This window comes from Oreochromis niloticus, linkage group LG3, assembly GCF_001858045.2.
Source record: "Oreochromis niloticus isolate F11D_XX linkage group LG3, O_niloticus_UMD_NMBU, whole genome shotgun sequence".
Lineage (NCBI taxonomy): Eukaryota > Metazoa > Chordata > Actinopteri > Cichliformes > Cichlidae > Oreochromis > Oreochromis niloticus.
In genome coordinates, this window is record NC_031967.2 from 49,578,359 (window position 1) to 49,594,157 (window position 15,799).

Here is a 15,799-nt window from a genome sequence, read left to right on the forward strand (position 1 = left end):
TCCTAGCCCCCCCGCTCCAACAGGCCGCAGAGAACGGGGGTGTGTGAAGACTCCAAACCTCCCTCCACCCGCTCATATGTAGTGTTGATGTATGTGTGTTCTAAGGTGCATTTAAAACCCAGGAGGGCATGGAGCTACCTGCCAGAGCAGCAGGTAAGCGCATAGCCCCTCCTGCTAGCCCTCAATGTCTACGTGTATTTAAAATTGAGAGGTGGGCAACGACGCCAGGGGTGAGGTGTCCTTTAGATGCAGATGAACTGCTGAGTCTTGTCCCGTGGAGGTGGCTCTTCTATGTTGTGCCATACGCTTGTGAAGTGGCTGTTTGGTCTCTCCAATGTAGAGGTCTGAGCATACCTTGCTACACTGTACAGCATAGACTACATTGTTAAGTTTGTGTTTTGGAGTTTTGTCTTTCAGTTTTTGTCTGAGTGTGTTGCTGGGTCTGAAATGCACTGGGATGTCGTGCTTGGAGAAAACTCTCCTGAGTTTCTCTGATACAAAGGCTACATAGGGGATGACAATGTTGTTGCGTATGTCTTTCTTATCCTCCCTCGCTGGTGTCTGGTCTTCTTTTCAGTGCATCTTTGCTGCCTTTATAAACGCCCAATAGGATAACCGCATGTTTTGAGTTCTTCCTTTACATGTGTGTGATCGGGTGTGAAGTTGGTCCTGTCTTCCAAGGAGCTGTCTTCCTGTAGTCGTTTTCTGACAGTCTCCACTGCCTCCGTGGTGGGTATGCAAGTGAAGAGGTAGACTACATCAAAGGACACCATGGTTTCATCTGAATTAAGGGTAAGTTTCTGGACCTTGTCGGTGAAGTCGGTGGAGTTCTTGATATGATGTGGGGTGTTCCCCCCTAGAGGTACCAGGATGGTAGTAAGGTGTTTCAAAATGTTGTAAGTGGCTGAGTTTATGCTCATGGTTTGTCCTTGAGGATCCACACGCAGGACTCTGGATTAGCGAGTTAACAATGAAAGTTTATTTACAACAAGTGTATTTACAGGCTGTGCGGGGATAGTGCTATATACAAGACATGAGGGGGGCAGGGCTCCCAGGATCCGGGGAAAAGAGACATCACACACACACTCCACTCCAACCTCTCTCTCTCCACTTTGTGACCAGTCGCTCCTTCCACACACTGCTCAGGGAACACAGGGATGGGTTCGGGGAATCTAGATACAAAGAAACGCACGTTAATATTCTGCACACGGGCACGAGAAACTTTGGCTTGAACATTGAATGTTACTGACGAGAGTTTAACAACGATCCAGTGCCAAACAGCAGACCTTTCCCCTCTTAAATACCGGCTGGTCTTGATGAGGTCCAGGTGTTTCCAATACAGGGAGAGAGAGAGAGAGAGAGAGAGAGAGAGAGAGAAAGAGTGAGCGAGAGACGGGAACATAATGATCAGCGCCTTGCTGATCCCCCAGATCGTGACACTTATCTTATCTTATCTTATCTTATCTTATCTTATCTTATCTTACTGTCCTGTGACTGAAAAAAACTTCAGTGACTTTGGTGATTCCCTGAGTGGGCTGAGTACCCGGGGAAGAGGTTTCAAATGTTCACAAATTTTATTGCATATCTCAGCACTGTACACCAAACTGAGCACAGGAAACAAGAACCAGTCTACAAGTTAGTCTGAACTGGTTTGTTGTTCCACCCACTGACAGTGAGGCTTGACTTGACACAAAAGACACTCAGGTTCTTTGGAATTGGCTTTTTTAACACTAGATAATTGCATGAAGTCCGAAAACGGTTTAATTAAAATTTAAATATTTTTATCATCAAAGAGACACCCCTGCTAATTTCAGTTAAGCTTCAGTTCTCTATAGAGCAATACGCCAGAATGGTCAGCGCTCTCTGCATCAGACTGTGTGAGTACTTTCTTTTTCTACTTTCTACATTATTATAAAATTTAGGTTATTCGTGCTAATAAAAATTTGAATATTTAATTTGATTTATACTATACTAAGAAGGCTATTGCATTTTGTGGACTATGTATGAGTTGTAATGATAATAATACTTTTGAACTTTTAGTACATTTAGCAATCATACAGTATGTGTTTTAGTTACTGTGTAGCTCTTTTTGTTCTCACTTCAGTGATGAGCATCATGATTCTGCTGTTTGTACAGGATCAGAAAGTTGGTGAGTACCAGCTGTTTGATCATCTATATCAGTTCAATCATTGTTTAGATGCATTATGGTGGTTTTAGTAGTAGGGTTTAGTAAAACTCTAAACTGATAGTTTTTTCTTTTTTCTTTTTCTTCAGATGCAGTTTCTCTTCGCATCGTTCCAAACAGATTGCAGTTCTTTGTATATGAATCACTAACATTTCACTGTGAAGGAGTCAAATATTGTGAAGTTGTGCATAAATTCAGAGGGAAAATAAAATCATGTAGTGAAGTTACTGAGACAAGACCAACAGGATCATCCTGCCCTGTTAAAATTGTTTATACAGACAACAATGGAGAGTACTGGTATGAGCCTGAAGCAGGGAGAAGGAGTAATATTATCAACCTCTCTGTTACTGGTACTTAAACAAACATTTTATGAAATTTATTTTCATAGAATTTGATTTCATGTATTTAATTATCAAATGCATGTCATTTAGCTGGTCCTGTGATCCTGGAGAGTCCTGCTGTTCCTCTGTTAATGGAAGAAATGGTGACTCTGAGCTGCAGAATGAAAAATCCTTCCACCAACTTCAAAGCTGATTTCTACAAAAATGGACGTCTCATCCATAGAAGCTCCACAGGAAACATGACCATCCACAGGATTTTCAAATCAGATGAAGGATTTTACAAATGTATTATCTCAGGAGTTGGAGAATCACCAGAGAGCTGGCTGAAAGTCACAGGTGAGACACTGAGATGTTTTAAAATAATGTGTTTCTACATAAATAACATATGATTTGGGGGAGGCTGTTGCACAGTAGGTAGAGCAGGTTATCTGTTGATCAGAATGTTGGTGGTTCAATTTCTGGCTCCCCCAGTCTGCATAAGCTGAAGATGCTCTCCGATGCATCCAACCGAATGTGAATGTTAGCTTTAAAGCATAGGAGGAATTGCTATTGTTAAAGGGTGAATGTGACATATTGTATAAAGCTCCAGAAGAGTAGAAAAGCTCTGTATAAGAATCACCTCTTTAAACAAAGAGGTTAAATCTGTTTGTATGATAATTTTTGAAATACATTGAAGTTTCCAGTGTGCAAATCTAAATTGCAAATTTAAACAACTAAAATAGGTGTGCTAAACTTTCCATAGGAAAGTCTGGCACTTTCCTAAGTTGTTTTGAAAGATTTTTAATGTCATTATGAACTAGCCAAAATTAACATTTGATTGTTTACCATTCTTTTCTCATTTAAGCCTTCCTGTCTTTTCTAACCATCATTTAGATTCTCAAAGTTTAAAATACACACATAATCTAGACAATAGCGTGTGCCATTCCTCAGCTGCTGCCACACCTTGCATCATTACCACCATTTTAGTCAGTGCTCTGTTGGTGGCAGTGGGACTGCATCACTTTGGCAAAGGTTACTGGAAGAGAGGTAATGAAAATTTTTATTATTATCATTATTGTTTTTATTATTGAAAGTAGAAAGTGGAAACTTTTTACATAAAAGTGAATGTCATGGACTAAAAGACTTGAAGCAAGAAATCCTTATATTTTTTATCGTGTTTAAAAAACAAAACACAAAACTTTTTCTTTCTTTTTTTTATGTATCTTGATAGAGACCGGCACAGTGGATGCAGACAGAGAAATATATGCTGCTGTAAGAAAGACAGGAGGTATTTTACTGAGAAACAATATCACAAAATTACTTCTGTGAAGAAAAGTTTCACCCTTTTTTCTCATGTGGTGTTGTCTGTACCTTTATTCAACGCATATGTATTATGTATAAATGTGAGTGATAATTTGAGCTTCCAAAACTTACGCCTCAAATGAAAACCACATAGAATATAATTTTAAAGCTCTTCTTTTAGACACATGCTGTATTTCATACAGTTCAAAATAGTTACATGTGACATAAATGACAACTTCAGTAGTTACAAATTTAAAACAAAATAAACATAAAAGACATTACAAAATATCAGACTTTTTGGGGGAAAAAATCTAATACAAGTCACTCAGAAGTGTAAAGTGTAATATCTTTGTTTTGTACAAAGGCAGCATTAAAAAACCAAGAAGCTGTTATGAGCATCTGATATTCTTGTGTTCAAAGTGGAATTACCAGACAAACATCAGAAATTCAAATAGAAATTTAAATTTTTAGTTAACTCAGTACTTCTTAGAAGCACCTTGCATAATGGTGGGTCCATGTAGGAACGACACTGATTTTCTTTCCAACCCTGAATTTCCAATTTTCCAAAAATTGTAAACCTAATGAATACATTGAATAACAGACAGGGATCATCACTAATATTGCTGTGGTTATTATTTCCCTCATTCCACTGTCCTTCTTACAAGATGAAGATACATTGCCCTCTAAACCTAGTTGCCACAGCGTAGGCCTTGGTGATACTCAGCAACAAGGTAAGACTAATTGTGATTTAAAGCCATTTCCTTTATAGCATTGAGACAGAAAAATAATTTGAAATGACAAATAAGTGTTTTTTTTTTTAATTGTGTAAAGTCTTTTGGCTATCAATTCATTTATTTCCATCATGTGTCAAAGCAGAAGCTGGAACCAGCACAGAGATGTCCTCAGCAGGTCCCTGCAAACCCAAAGCAGAGGATCCCCTCAATTCCACTAAACCACAGGTAAGACTGGGAACAGGGATAACTTATGTGATGCATTCACACAATATGTGTTGGATAATAGAGATGTATAAGACTGGGATTGGTAAAACTGACAACTTCATAATATTCAATTTGTGGTGATGTATATATGTAAAAATGCTGATTTCACTACATAGAATAAGAAAAGTAATTTGTTACACTGAACATGCTTGTTTGGGAACTACTCAAAGAAGTGAATATTGGTGTGTAATATGCACCATAGTCACTTTTTGTCTGTTCTGTGTTTTTAATTGTGTCTTCTACACTTCTTTTGTGTCTTACAGGTTGCTGAGAGAGCGCCGCCTGAAAAAATAGTCACATCTGAATGAGACCAAAAACAAAGAAGCATTTTCACATATTGGTTTTGTTACTAAGAAAGTTGTACATTATCATCTTAGTTTGGTGTTCAAGTCCATAAACTGCTTTAGCTTATTTTCTTGTTCAATCAGATCCGGCTAGTTACCTTTCCCATGTTGTTACAACTAGATCTAAAGTTTGAATACAAGCAAAGGCACCTGCCTGATAATTAGAAGTTCATCTTTAACCAACGTGGTCGATCTTCTTTCCGTTTTTAGACATGTATGAATGCTGTTACAATAAAAGAGGTACTGCAGCTTTTAAAAGGGCCCACTGTGGTCAACCGCTACTTTCAAAGTGTCACATTACATTTTCCCAAAAGTTTTCCCGAGTTTGTGGTCAGCAATGAAGTATAACTACAAAGTTAGATAATGAGCATGTCATGGTCTGTTTTCGGGCAGGCAGGAAAATGACCCAATATGCTTACTCAAACAAAGAGGTGAAACTTAAACTCGAAATGGCAGCTCTATTGCTGGACACTAGACAAAACAAAACCTTAACTGATGGCTAGAATCGGTGCATGAAACATAACACGCAGGCTAGTATGAGGGACTACGCGACAACAAACAGGCACACACAGACACTAAATACAAAAGGGGAACAGGGTAAAGAGCAAACACCTGGGAGACATGGATGAAACTAATTACAGAAACCAAAACAGCCAACTCAAAATACTGTCAGGTCAGTGTCAGTGTCAGGTTAGCCTTCGTAGACTGTGAGATTTCCATCAGTAATGGAGGACGTTTAAAAGTTGATTACAGTGAATCAAAGTATACAGATCAGTATTTAAGGTCTGATTCTCATCATCCACTGGAGCATAAACCGGGTGTCATCAGGACGCTACAATAATAAACCCGGACACCATCCCCAGAGACCCAGCAGTCAGGGAAGCAGAAGAACATCATATCAAGAAAGCCCTGAGTAAATGTGGTTATCCCAGCTGGACTTTTGTCAAAGCTGGGAAGGCACCAAATGAAAGCTCCAGCCGATTCAGGAGAAGAGAAGGACAACTGCTTCAAAAACCCTTAATGATCCCTTGTCTGTCAGGACTATCAGAACAGTTAAGAATCCTTTTCTCTAAACAAAACGTCTCTTTGACTTTCAAACCCCAAAACACGCTGCGTCAAAAACTGTTCCACTCCAAGGATCAGGTCCCCTGACAAAAACAGAGTGATACTGTACAATACCAGGAGCATTGCCATGATTCATGATACATCAGGGAAATCAAAAACCTCTGGATAAGCAGATGGCACAATGCAGAAGAGCCAACTCGTCAGGCCAGGACCTTGTAGTGGCCTGTATACTGGCCAGTGGACACTCTTTCAATGATGAGGACAGAGAGGAACACTGGTTTAAGCGTGGAGTCAAGGAGGCCATTTACATGAAAAAGGAAAGACCATCTCTGAATCGAGGAGGGGGCCTAAGGGTACATCTTTCACCATCTTACAATGCTGTGACTGCAGCCATTCCCCAACTCTCTGTACATGCCACTCATAACCATTGATCAAAAGTAATTTCTTGGGGATTTTTTTATTACATATAAACCTATGTAATCATATATACAGTGAAACCCCGACTTACGAAATTATTTTGTTCCCTAGTGTCTTTCGTAAGTCGAAAATTTTCGTAAGTCGAAACACCCACTGCGCCTTTTGAGTGAACGATAGGCTATAGGCTAATTGCTAACTGCAACGACAATACGTCGTTCAAGTGGAACAGCGAAGCGCAAGTACGAAAGCCAAGGGGTTGTCACATGATTCGGAAGCCATTGGGCCAAAATATTGCCGTTAAGTGCCTTTGTAACTTAAAATTTTTCGTTATATGGGGAATTCGTAAGTCGGGGTTGCACTGTACTCGCATACACTACATAAACCTACACCTCAGTGTTTTATCCATTGACTGTAGAACACATGGACGATGCGACAGCTCCCCAAAAATGAAGCCAAAACGTCTCTATCACCCCCTGGTGTCTGGCTGCAGTATAGGTCATAAACCCCGCCTCCTCCATGTTAGCGGATGGGACTGGGGTCAGACTAAAATAAATTTATTCTCCTCAGATAATGTTTTTTCCAAAGATTCTTTCTTTTGTTATCAATAGTTCTCATCACGCTGATTGATGTCCAAGGGGTCTCCTCTCCCATAAGTTTGATTCTAATTCCTACCGCGCTGATGTTAAATTGGGGTGAAACGTCATCATAGCAGCTTTGACTGGCAGCTGCAGTCACGGAGAAACTTGTGTATCTCTGTTCGGGAATAGCAGATAGAGCGTAGGGTCTGAGAGGAGGGCCAGCGTTTACGCTACGAAAACACGACCGAGTGTTTTAACCTGACAGCCTGAGGTGTTCTTCAGTAAACTGGACTACCCGACTGAAGGACCCGAGGCCCCGCTGCACTTTTTCGGTAAGTTAAACGTGTTTGTAAGCTAATCCGTAACTACCGTCCTTAGCTAGCTCCTGAGACCTAGCTAGCTAACACTCGGCTGTCAGGGTTCGTTTAGCTAGCAGGTGAATGAATTTACCCTGACTAAAGAAATCAAGAGAAACACCCCGGGCTGCTCAGTCACTAATTACTGTTACTGTACTTTTATTACAAGTATTATACTTTAAAAACAACAGGCTGCACCCTGCTGCGGCTCCTGTGCAGAGCTGATTATTAAATATGTGCAAACAACAGCATGTTTTCAGTCTCTTGCCACATCTGTAAAGACAGTAACATTTTTTTTAAAAGCTTGTACTTCAGTAACTCCTCATTAATCAGGAACTATGGATTAAAGTACTGTAATGTACTGTAATACTGAAAAAATGCAAGAGAAGAACTTCAGATCCTGAGTGTGTGAGGACAGAAGAATCAGCTTCATTTCAATTTTGAGAGATAAAACTCATATTTGAGTTTGTGATGGTTCTGTTGTCTTTGTGATTACAGGAGCTGCCCTCAGATTCAGACCTCAGCACCACCCAGTGACAGTAGACAGATCATCCAACATGTTCATATGTTAACTGCAAAATGAACTGATGAAAATAGTACAAAGGTTAAAGTACCACATGTGCTGTCAGTGAAAGCTGCAGCTGTTTTATTGATAAAGTTAAAGACAAAAAAACAAAAGGATTAATCACCCATGTAACTGTGTCACTATATTTCAGCATTAACTGGACCTCAGTTTGGTGTTTCACAAAGCTGCTGATCTCAGACCTGCACAGCTTCCGTTTTAAATGTACTCAGCTGCATGAAGAGCATATGAGATTTTCTCTGACACAATTAAATAAAACCTGATGAAGGTCAAAGGTCGTCACTTGTATGTTGAACTACAAACTTGTCATCTGGAATTCTTTCACAGTTTTTTGCAGATAGTGTGTTATTTACCATAAAGTGATTCAGAGTTATTCATACCAGAGTAACCAGAGAGGATCATATATTTTTAAATATATAACTTTCTACAGGACTGAATATATTATGTTTATGTAAAAGTCTGGAGCCTCTGGGGAGTATCCGAGTATTTATAACATTACACAAAGCAAAGGTCTCCATCACAGTGTTCATGAAATGCTGGGTTTATCCATCTCCTGGGGCGGGCCTACGAAGGAGTGCTGAAGATTTCCCTGTGAGGGAGCTGCTGATGAAGATCATGAGTCCTGCTTGATCAATCCGATGAGCTTCAGTGTTCCTGGTGTTTCGTAAATGATGCCTCTTTCAGTGGGTAAACAGAACTTCTGGCACAGGACAGCTGTGATGAAAGAAAGGCAAGAAGTTTCTCCAAACCTCTGGACCCAGGAAACCCAGCTTGGTCCTGATGGTCTCCCTCACTAGTTTCTCTCCAGGGTGAATGTAGCTGTTGATATAATATGGACTCTATTATTAAATGAAAAGAACAAATCACACCACACTACCAAAACCTCATGCTGCTGTTTTTAAAGTCTCCATGTTACCAGGCTGTAGAGGGCTCTGAAGATTTCAACAGTTTTAGATCCATGACACTCACAGTCTTATGTTAAAATCTCAAAGGACAGCATTACATTTTTGATAGTAACAGTAACTCTGGGCCTCTGTAGAGTGTGCAGATGATCTCATCGCTGTCTAAAAATGGATAACAAAACCTAAGGAGTGCTGAATCCTTCAATAACAGACTATTAGAGTAACAGGTGTGTAGCATCGCTAACTAGCTAGCAACAAGCCTCCAACACAGTGCGGATGCTAGCGGCTAATCTAGCAAACGAATTAACAACAAAGTGATTTTAGAACTATAAGATGATAAGCTGTGCGTCTTTTTTTTATAACAGTGACATGGTTGTATTTACCTTAATTAAACGAGTCGTCAGTCGCGGTAAACCAGCAAAAAACTCGAGTCGCCAGGCTACGTAAAAAGTGTAGAGGGGCGTGTTAGCGGTCACGTCCAGCGGGTGTGTGGGCGGGAGCGTTACACAGTCGCTCCACCTCAAGTCACTACTGCGCAGACTCTGGCTCCAAATTTGCAAGATGGCAGCCTCCACAAGCGGGATATTTTGGCTTCATTTTTGCACAATGGGAGGAGGCGGTGTCGCGTCGTCCATCTTTTATACAGTCAGTGGTTTTATCTAATGGAATCATTGTGTCAAGCAATTAACCTTCACATTCAAATCACAAGACCCACATATTTTGGTCAAATATTATGTAACATTAAATTAATGAAGTCTGTGCCACTTGTTGTATGAGCACCTGTTGATCCAAACTGTTTGAAATGTAGTAATTAGGATCAATAAATAACCTTTGCTGTGTTAGGGTTAGGGTTATGGCCAACAGTGACAAGTCCAAACATAGGGTTAATTGAACGTGGCACTGCTAAAGATGCTCATGGGAGATTCCTGCCCTGTCTTCGCTGCTTAAAGTTATGAACAACCCTTTTTTAACAAATATAGTAATCAATCTTTTCCCTGCTGAGAATGCAGCTGAGACTCTCTTTGCCCATCTCCACTGCCCAAATATGTGAAAAGCCCTTCCTTAACAAATACAGTAGCCTACCTCTGGCGGCAAACCCAGCAAAGTTGAAAGATTAATTGTTTTTGCTCTTCAGCTGGATTGTTATCTGTAGTTTTGCGGACTTTTGGACTCGACTTTGGTCCACAAATCCACCAGCATTGTGGAGGACCCCACACATCCCTCACACACACTCTTCAACCTGCTGCCTTCTGGCAAGAGAAACAGTTTCCTCTCCCAAGCTGTCAGACTCCTGAATACTCAGTGATTGGATTGACACATGCGCGTGCGCACACACACACACACACACACACACACACACACACACACACACGTTTATACATTCCAATTACCTCAAATACCTTTTACAGTCATTGTTGCACAGCCCACTGTCATTATTGATCTTTTCTATTGCAGGCACTGTCTTGTGTCTGCATAATTCTGTTCAGTCTGTTGTTGCACTTTTTGCATGTCTTTTTATGATATTACAAAGCTCCATCATGTTTTGTCATGAATGACAATATGCAAAGTAAATTGTTACACTGCATATTCAAATTTCATTAAAAAATTTGAATTTGACAAAAAAAACCCACAAGTTTCTACAAAAAAGTAGATATGCATGTGAAAGGTTTCTTAATGGTGCACTTTTTGTATTTCAACTTAGAAAAATTGCTTTGATTCTTCAATTGCACAGAGAATAATGTACATGGACTATGTCAGCCAAACATTCTTCATAAAAAAACAAGAGCCAGTAAGTAAAGAAACTGATGCACCAACATTACTTGAGTAGCATAAAAAAATAAACACCACAGAAGCGTTAAGTAATAAAGTACTGAAGAAGTTTCTTTAGCTGCTTTACTGATAAGTGATAATCTGTGGATGGTCACTGATCATTATGTAGTGAAAAGAAAAAAAATCTTTCTTTTGCTGCAATCTAGTGGTTACTCTTGGTCCTGCAATGTGAGGATACCAGAACCACAAATGATGTCACGTCATCTGCAGACTCATTAAACTGTAAAGATCCAGTGTCTGTAGACATGTGGCAAAATTTCAGTTATCTGTGATTCCCTGTTTAGGTTGTCATCTACAGAAAAGATTAGAGTGTCTTATCTGGTGTCTTTTGATTAGTGACACAGTCTGACGCTGATTGATTTTATAATAAGTGTTAGTTATAGGTTGTTACTGACAGAAATATGAAATTTTAGAGAAGGAGAAGTGAAAATTTGCAAATTATATTTTTGGTGAATTTGGTGAACATCTGTCTGCTACAGGGGCGATTCTAGGATCAGAGCTTTGGGGGTGCTGAGCACCCAGAGAGCTGCCCAGCCAGGGAAGATAAACTTTACTCATCATGATGAGACTTCTTCCCTGTGTCTGTCAGTCCCTGCATCCTTAAATGTCTCCAGTTGTCCCAAGTTCTCTTTGACTGTCTCTTTGGTGCATTTAAATCCCTGTTCCTCCCTGTCCTTGTCGTCTGTTGTCTTCGTCTCCATTATCATTCATCATAATTTACCCTCTCTGTGCAAGTCTGCAAATTTCTTTATTAAATCATAAGATTCTTAAATTCATCAAGTCTCTCTGTGCCTGGGTCCTCGTCACAAAACATGACATCACTGTTTTGTACGTTTTAACACAATTTAATCCCCATATTTGTGAAAGAAAAGCAAAACACTTTTTTGAAAAGTTTGTAACAAAACCATCAAATCTGATAAAGGTTATTTAAATGCTGCTAAAGAAGAATGGACTGGAATAAAAAAAATACATATCCTAACCTTAATTACTGGGAGAATAATGAATGATGCTCATAGTGAGTAAAAAGTAAACTGAGTGCATTTTTTGGACAGAGATTCACTTTTAATGTGTTTGAATAATATAATACAGATACATAAAAAATACACTCCAAAAATAGAAGAGTCTTTGAAATGGGTTGGTAAAATATTAAGTTTCAACCTAGTACTGTAAGGTTTTTATATTTTTAGTAGTGTGTCACAGAAACAGCAAATATTCTCAAAACAGTAAGAAATCCTTTGGGGTGCTTTGATTCATTTAGCCCCAAAAATGGGCTAAAAATGCCCTGGTCTGCTATTTTCCCATCATGCTTTAAAAATTAATTTTGTTATTGTACAGTTAAAGATCGTCAGTTTGGTAATTCATCAATAAACTAAATATTCAACATTTTCTTTTTTTTAATTTTTGTTTTATTTATGGATATGTTATAGAGAAGATGAAAGTGTGCATTGTATGAGTATTTGGTCTTAGTTTCCCATATTAGATTAATCATTATTAATGATGAAGAAACTGAAATAGTAATTAGTGGTTTTTTTTGTTTGTCTGTTTGTTTTTTGTGTTTTGATAATGAATTATCCACCTGTCAAATGTTAAATTTGGGTTTATTGCTAATAAACCTGGGTTAACATGCTAATACATGGAACTATGAAGCTGGATATGATACAACTTGATGCATGCTTAATCATCCAGGAATGTAAATCCACAAAAGTTGATTCTGTTCATCTGTACATAATGTTTTCAGTGGAAGAAACGTTTCCTCATCATCCAAGTGACTTCTTCAGTCTCAGCTGACTGCAGGTTTCCCCAATCTTATAAACAGTACATTTGCATAATGATTGAAACCAGCCCACTGAAGGAACAATGGGCTGGGAGGTCAGTTCTGTTGATTTAGCCAGTACTGTTGTTAACAGCCAAAACATACCATCTATATAAATTCAGTGTCTAACGTTAAGTAACTTTACTACAGTACTTGCCTTGGAGAAAATGCTGCAATATTTAATACTGCACAGCAGGGGGAGGAGTAGGACTGGTGAAATGTGCTGCAGACGTTCACTCAGCTGTTGGTTACGTAATGCAAAATTTCTCTGTAGGCAACTTGCCACGCTGATCATACAGATTTTTCTGATCAGGCAAACCTTTACTCTGGGCTTGGTGGAAAAGTTGTTGTATGAACTTTCTAAAGCCTGCTTCCCTTATCCCTACTGAAAATTTGTTGACTATGCTTAAAAGCAAAGTTTGTGGCAGGAAAATAACCAGTTTGAATTAACTCTACTAATTTTGGCAAGAAGAGTGGTCAAGTATCCAGACCGAATTATATCAGAAGCATCTACTCTTTTTTGACCCTGTGTGTCTTAGAAAAAATCCAAAATAATTTAAAACTTGTTCACCAAGCCTGGCAGACACAGGGCTCACTTGTGGATTTACTTCGCAACAAAATACAAGCGCAAAATACCTTGAGGAAAAGAAAATTTAAGTAAGTAAGTAAGTAAACTTCATTTATTAAGCGCTTTTCATAGACAGGCTGTACACAAAGATTAAAATAAACAGAAAGTTGAGTAACAAAATAGACAATAATCGCAATATAAAACGTTAAAGGTAAATACAAAATGTAAAAATTCAAAAGCATTGATCAACAGAAGGCTTGTTTAAACAGAAAAGTTTAACTGCTTTTTAAAGGATTCCACAGAGTCAACCAAAGATGTGGTTGGTGGTAGACTGTTCCACAGCCTTGGTGGCACAGACTAAAAGACTCTGTCCCCTTTCGTCTTCAGTCTTGTACGGGGAACAACCAACAAACTCTGAGCCTGTGAGCAGAGGCAACGAGCAGCAGTGTATTTTATAAGAAGCTTGGATAAATAATGTGGGACCAGGCCATTTATTATTCTGTATGTTAAAACAAGAATTCTAACAAAAATTCTAAAATCAATTTGAATTTGAAGAAGAAAAGAAAATTTGCAACGTACACTGTATTTGCCGAAAACAACTGTTAGCTGGTTGGCTACAACCCTTTCTAAAATCTTAGCAATAAACAGTAATTTTGAGATTGGTAGGTACGTGCTAAGTCAGTAACTGCTAAGAAAAGACGGGTCAAGCTTTGTTTGGTTTTTTTTCTCTTGATAAATAATGAAGGCTTCAGTAGGTCAATATTACTAACTCTTTTCTTTTTTCAGCTTTGAGCTTTAGTTTTTCCTCTAGCCAAAGCTTTGCTCATTTTTGTCATTTCCGTGATGACCTTCATGACCCTGCTGTGCTCACACGATCAGAAAGTTGGTGAGTATCATAAATTTGTTCATTGGTTTGAACGTTGTTAAGTGTTTGAAAGAGCAGACAAATACTTTTACTGAACCTGTTCCTCTGGAACTCATAATCATCTGGAGTTAAACTTTTTTCAGTCATTTTGCTTTGTTTTTTCAAGTCGTTGTTTTTTCACTTTTTATCCACAAGTCTAAACTGAATCTTTCTTTAATCTTTCTCAGATGTTCATATGCACAAGACATGAACAATGTGCCCTGGTTGGTCAGTATGGCTTTCAAGATGCCAACTCAAGAGATAACCTGAAACAGTGCCTGATCCACACTCCAGTGCCTGAAGGAAACCAATAAAATTGGGCAGTTATTCGCTCCAGACTTTTGTAATATTTTATATGCCCTGCTATGGTGTTATAATGAGTTGCCTGGAAACAATTTTCGCAGCTTATAGGTACCAACAACTGTGTGTTTCTCTTCCATGCAAATGTCACGACTTACTCGATGTAGTGATGCAGAGATAGAGATACATCTTTGATCAACACAAGGTGGGGCTAGGTCAGGGTTGCATCAGAATGCACTATGTGACCATTACTCGGTCAAAGGGTATCATCATGAGACTGCACTAGTCGGAAATGTTTTGTGCGATCAATTACTTGAGCCAATGGGGCCTTACAAGAAGGTCCTGCTGTCTCCTGCTCCCCAGAGTCAGTGATGGATGACCTTGTGTCACAACTGTGTGCAGTGCAGATACTGCACACTGCTAAAGATTGCAAACAGATCCCCACTCTGTCCCGCATTTTAAAACCTCGGACCAATCTGTTCCCAGAATTAATGGATGCCTTTTCTCTGTACTTTTTGCCCTTAATATTTTATTTCCAGTGGCAGTATGGGATATTTGTGGATATCTCCATGCATACATCCAACTAAGGTGCCGAGGGATTACATGCAAAGGCATAACATATACCACCCTTACTGGCTAACAGTGCAATCTCCACCAGATTGGAGGATAGGAGCCCCAGTGATGCAGAACAACGTCCCCATTCTTGCACCTCCAATACACCTGTTCCAAGTGCTGCTCCACACGAGAGCACGAATTAGCCTACCAGTGGCAGCAGACACCCTCCACTGGCCCTCCACAAAGTGTTCCAGGTCAACCTGCTTCAATATCCAAGCTCCAACCATCTGGTTGCTGTGTCCTGCAATCACCAGGCATAAACAAAGGGGCTGTCCTCCGATCCAATCCTACTTCCCCAGAAGATTGGGCGATGGACCTCAGGGTAGGGAGTGATCCAAAATTGCCTGACGGACATTTCCAAACAAAAACCTTGCCATCACAGGGAGGCTGAGAGTTGCTGTCTGCCTGCAGGCACACAAGTGGGTCCAACACGGTACTACTAAGGTGTACCTAATAAAGCAGTGTATAGGATAAACTGAAACTAAGTTGGTCATGTGAAAGTCTTATTGTGTGTAGCCCATTTATTTGAGGTTTGCCTAGTCAAACTGTATTGTTTGCATATATTCTGGTGATCAGCTGAGATTGCAGAGATGTTAAGGAGCAAAGGTCTCCATTAACTTTTAAATGTATTTTCAAATTAATCTGCTAACTTTTTACATTTTAGGCTTTTAAAATCTCAATATTATTGCATTTCTAGGAAAGTTGTGCTTGTCTTTCAG

General features: G+C 39.3%; 1 protein-coding gene across 3 annotated transcripts; it reads left to right on the forward strand.

Annotated features, from left to right (window-relative positions):
* Window positions 1-1,473: 1,473 nt before the first annotated feature.
* Window positions 1,474-5,407, forward strand: LOC106096983 (uncharacterized). Of its 3 annotated transcripts, XM_019353909.1 has the most exons (9): window positions 1,474-1,877; window positions 2,105-2,149; window positions 2,275-2,535; window positions 2,617-2,862; window positions 3,400-3,552; window positions 3,737-3,793; window positions 4,473-4,538; window positions 4,681-4,766; window positions 5,069-5,407. In XM_019353909.1, the coding sequence occupies exons 1-9, from the start codon at window positions 1,850-1,852 to the stop codon at window positions 5,111-5,113; spliced, it is 987 nt and encodes a 328-aa protein (XP_019209454.1). In that variant the 5' UTR covers window positions 1,474-1,849; the 3' UTR covers window positions 5,114-5,407. The 3 variants fall into 3 exon arrangements, with proteins under 3 accessions (XP_019209454.1, XP_019209452.1, XP_019209453.1); XM_019353907.1 differs by having other exon boundaries at window positions 1,474-2,149; XM_019353908.1 differs by having other exon boundaries at window positions 1,474-2,149; window positions 4,684-4,766.
* Window positions 5,408-15,799: the final 10,392 nt, after the last annotated feature.

Coding starts and splice junctions, on each gene's coding strand:
- LOC106096983 (XM_019353907.1), top strand. CDS start 2,062: ATGTGTTTTAGTTACTGTGTAGCTCTTTTTGTTCTCACTTCAGTGATG. Junction 3,553..3,736: donor CAAAGGTTACTGGAAGAGAG/GTAATGAAAATT, acceptor GTATCTTGATAG/AGACCGGCACAGTGGATGCA. Junction 4,767..5,068: donor TCAATTCCACTAAACCACAG/GTAAGACTGGGA, acceptor TGTGTCTTACAG/GTTGCTGAGAGAGCGCCGCC.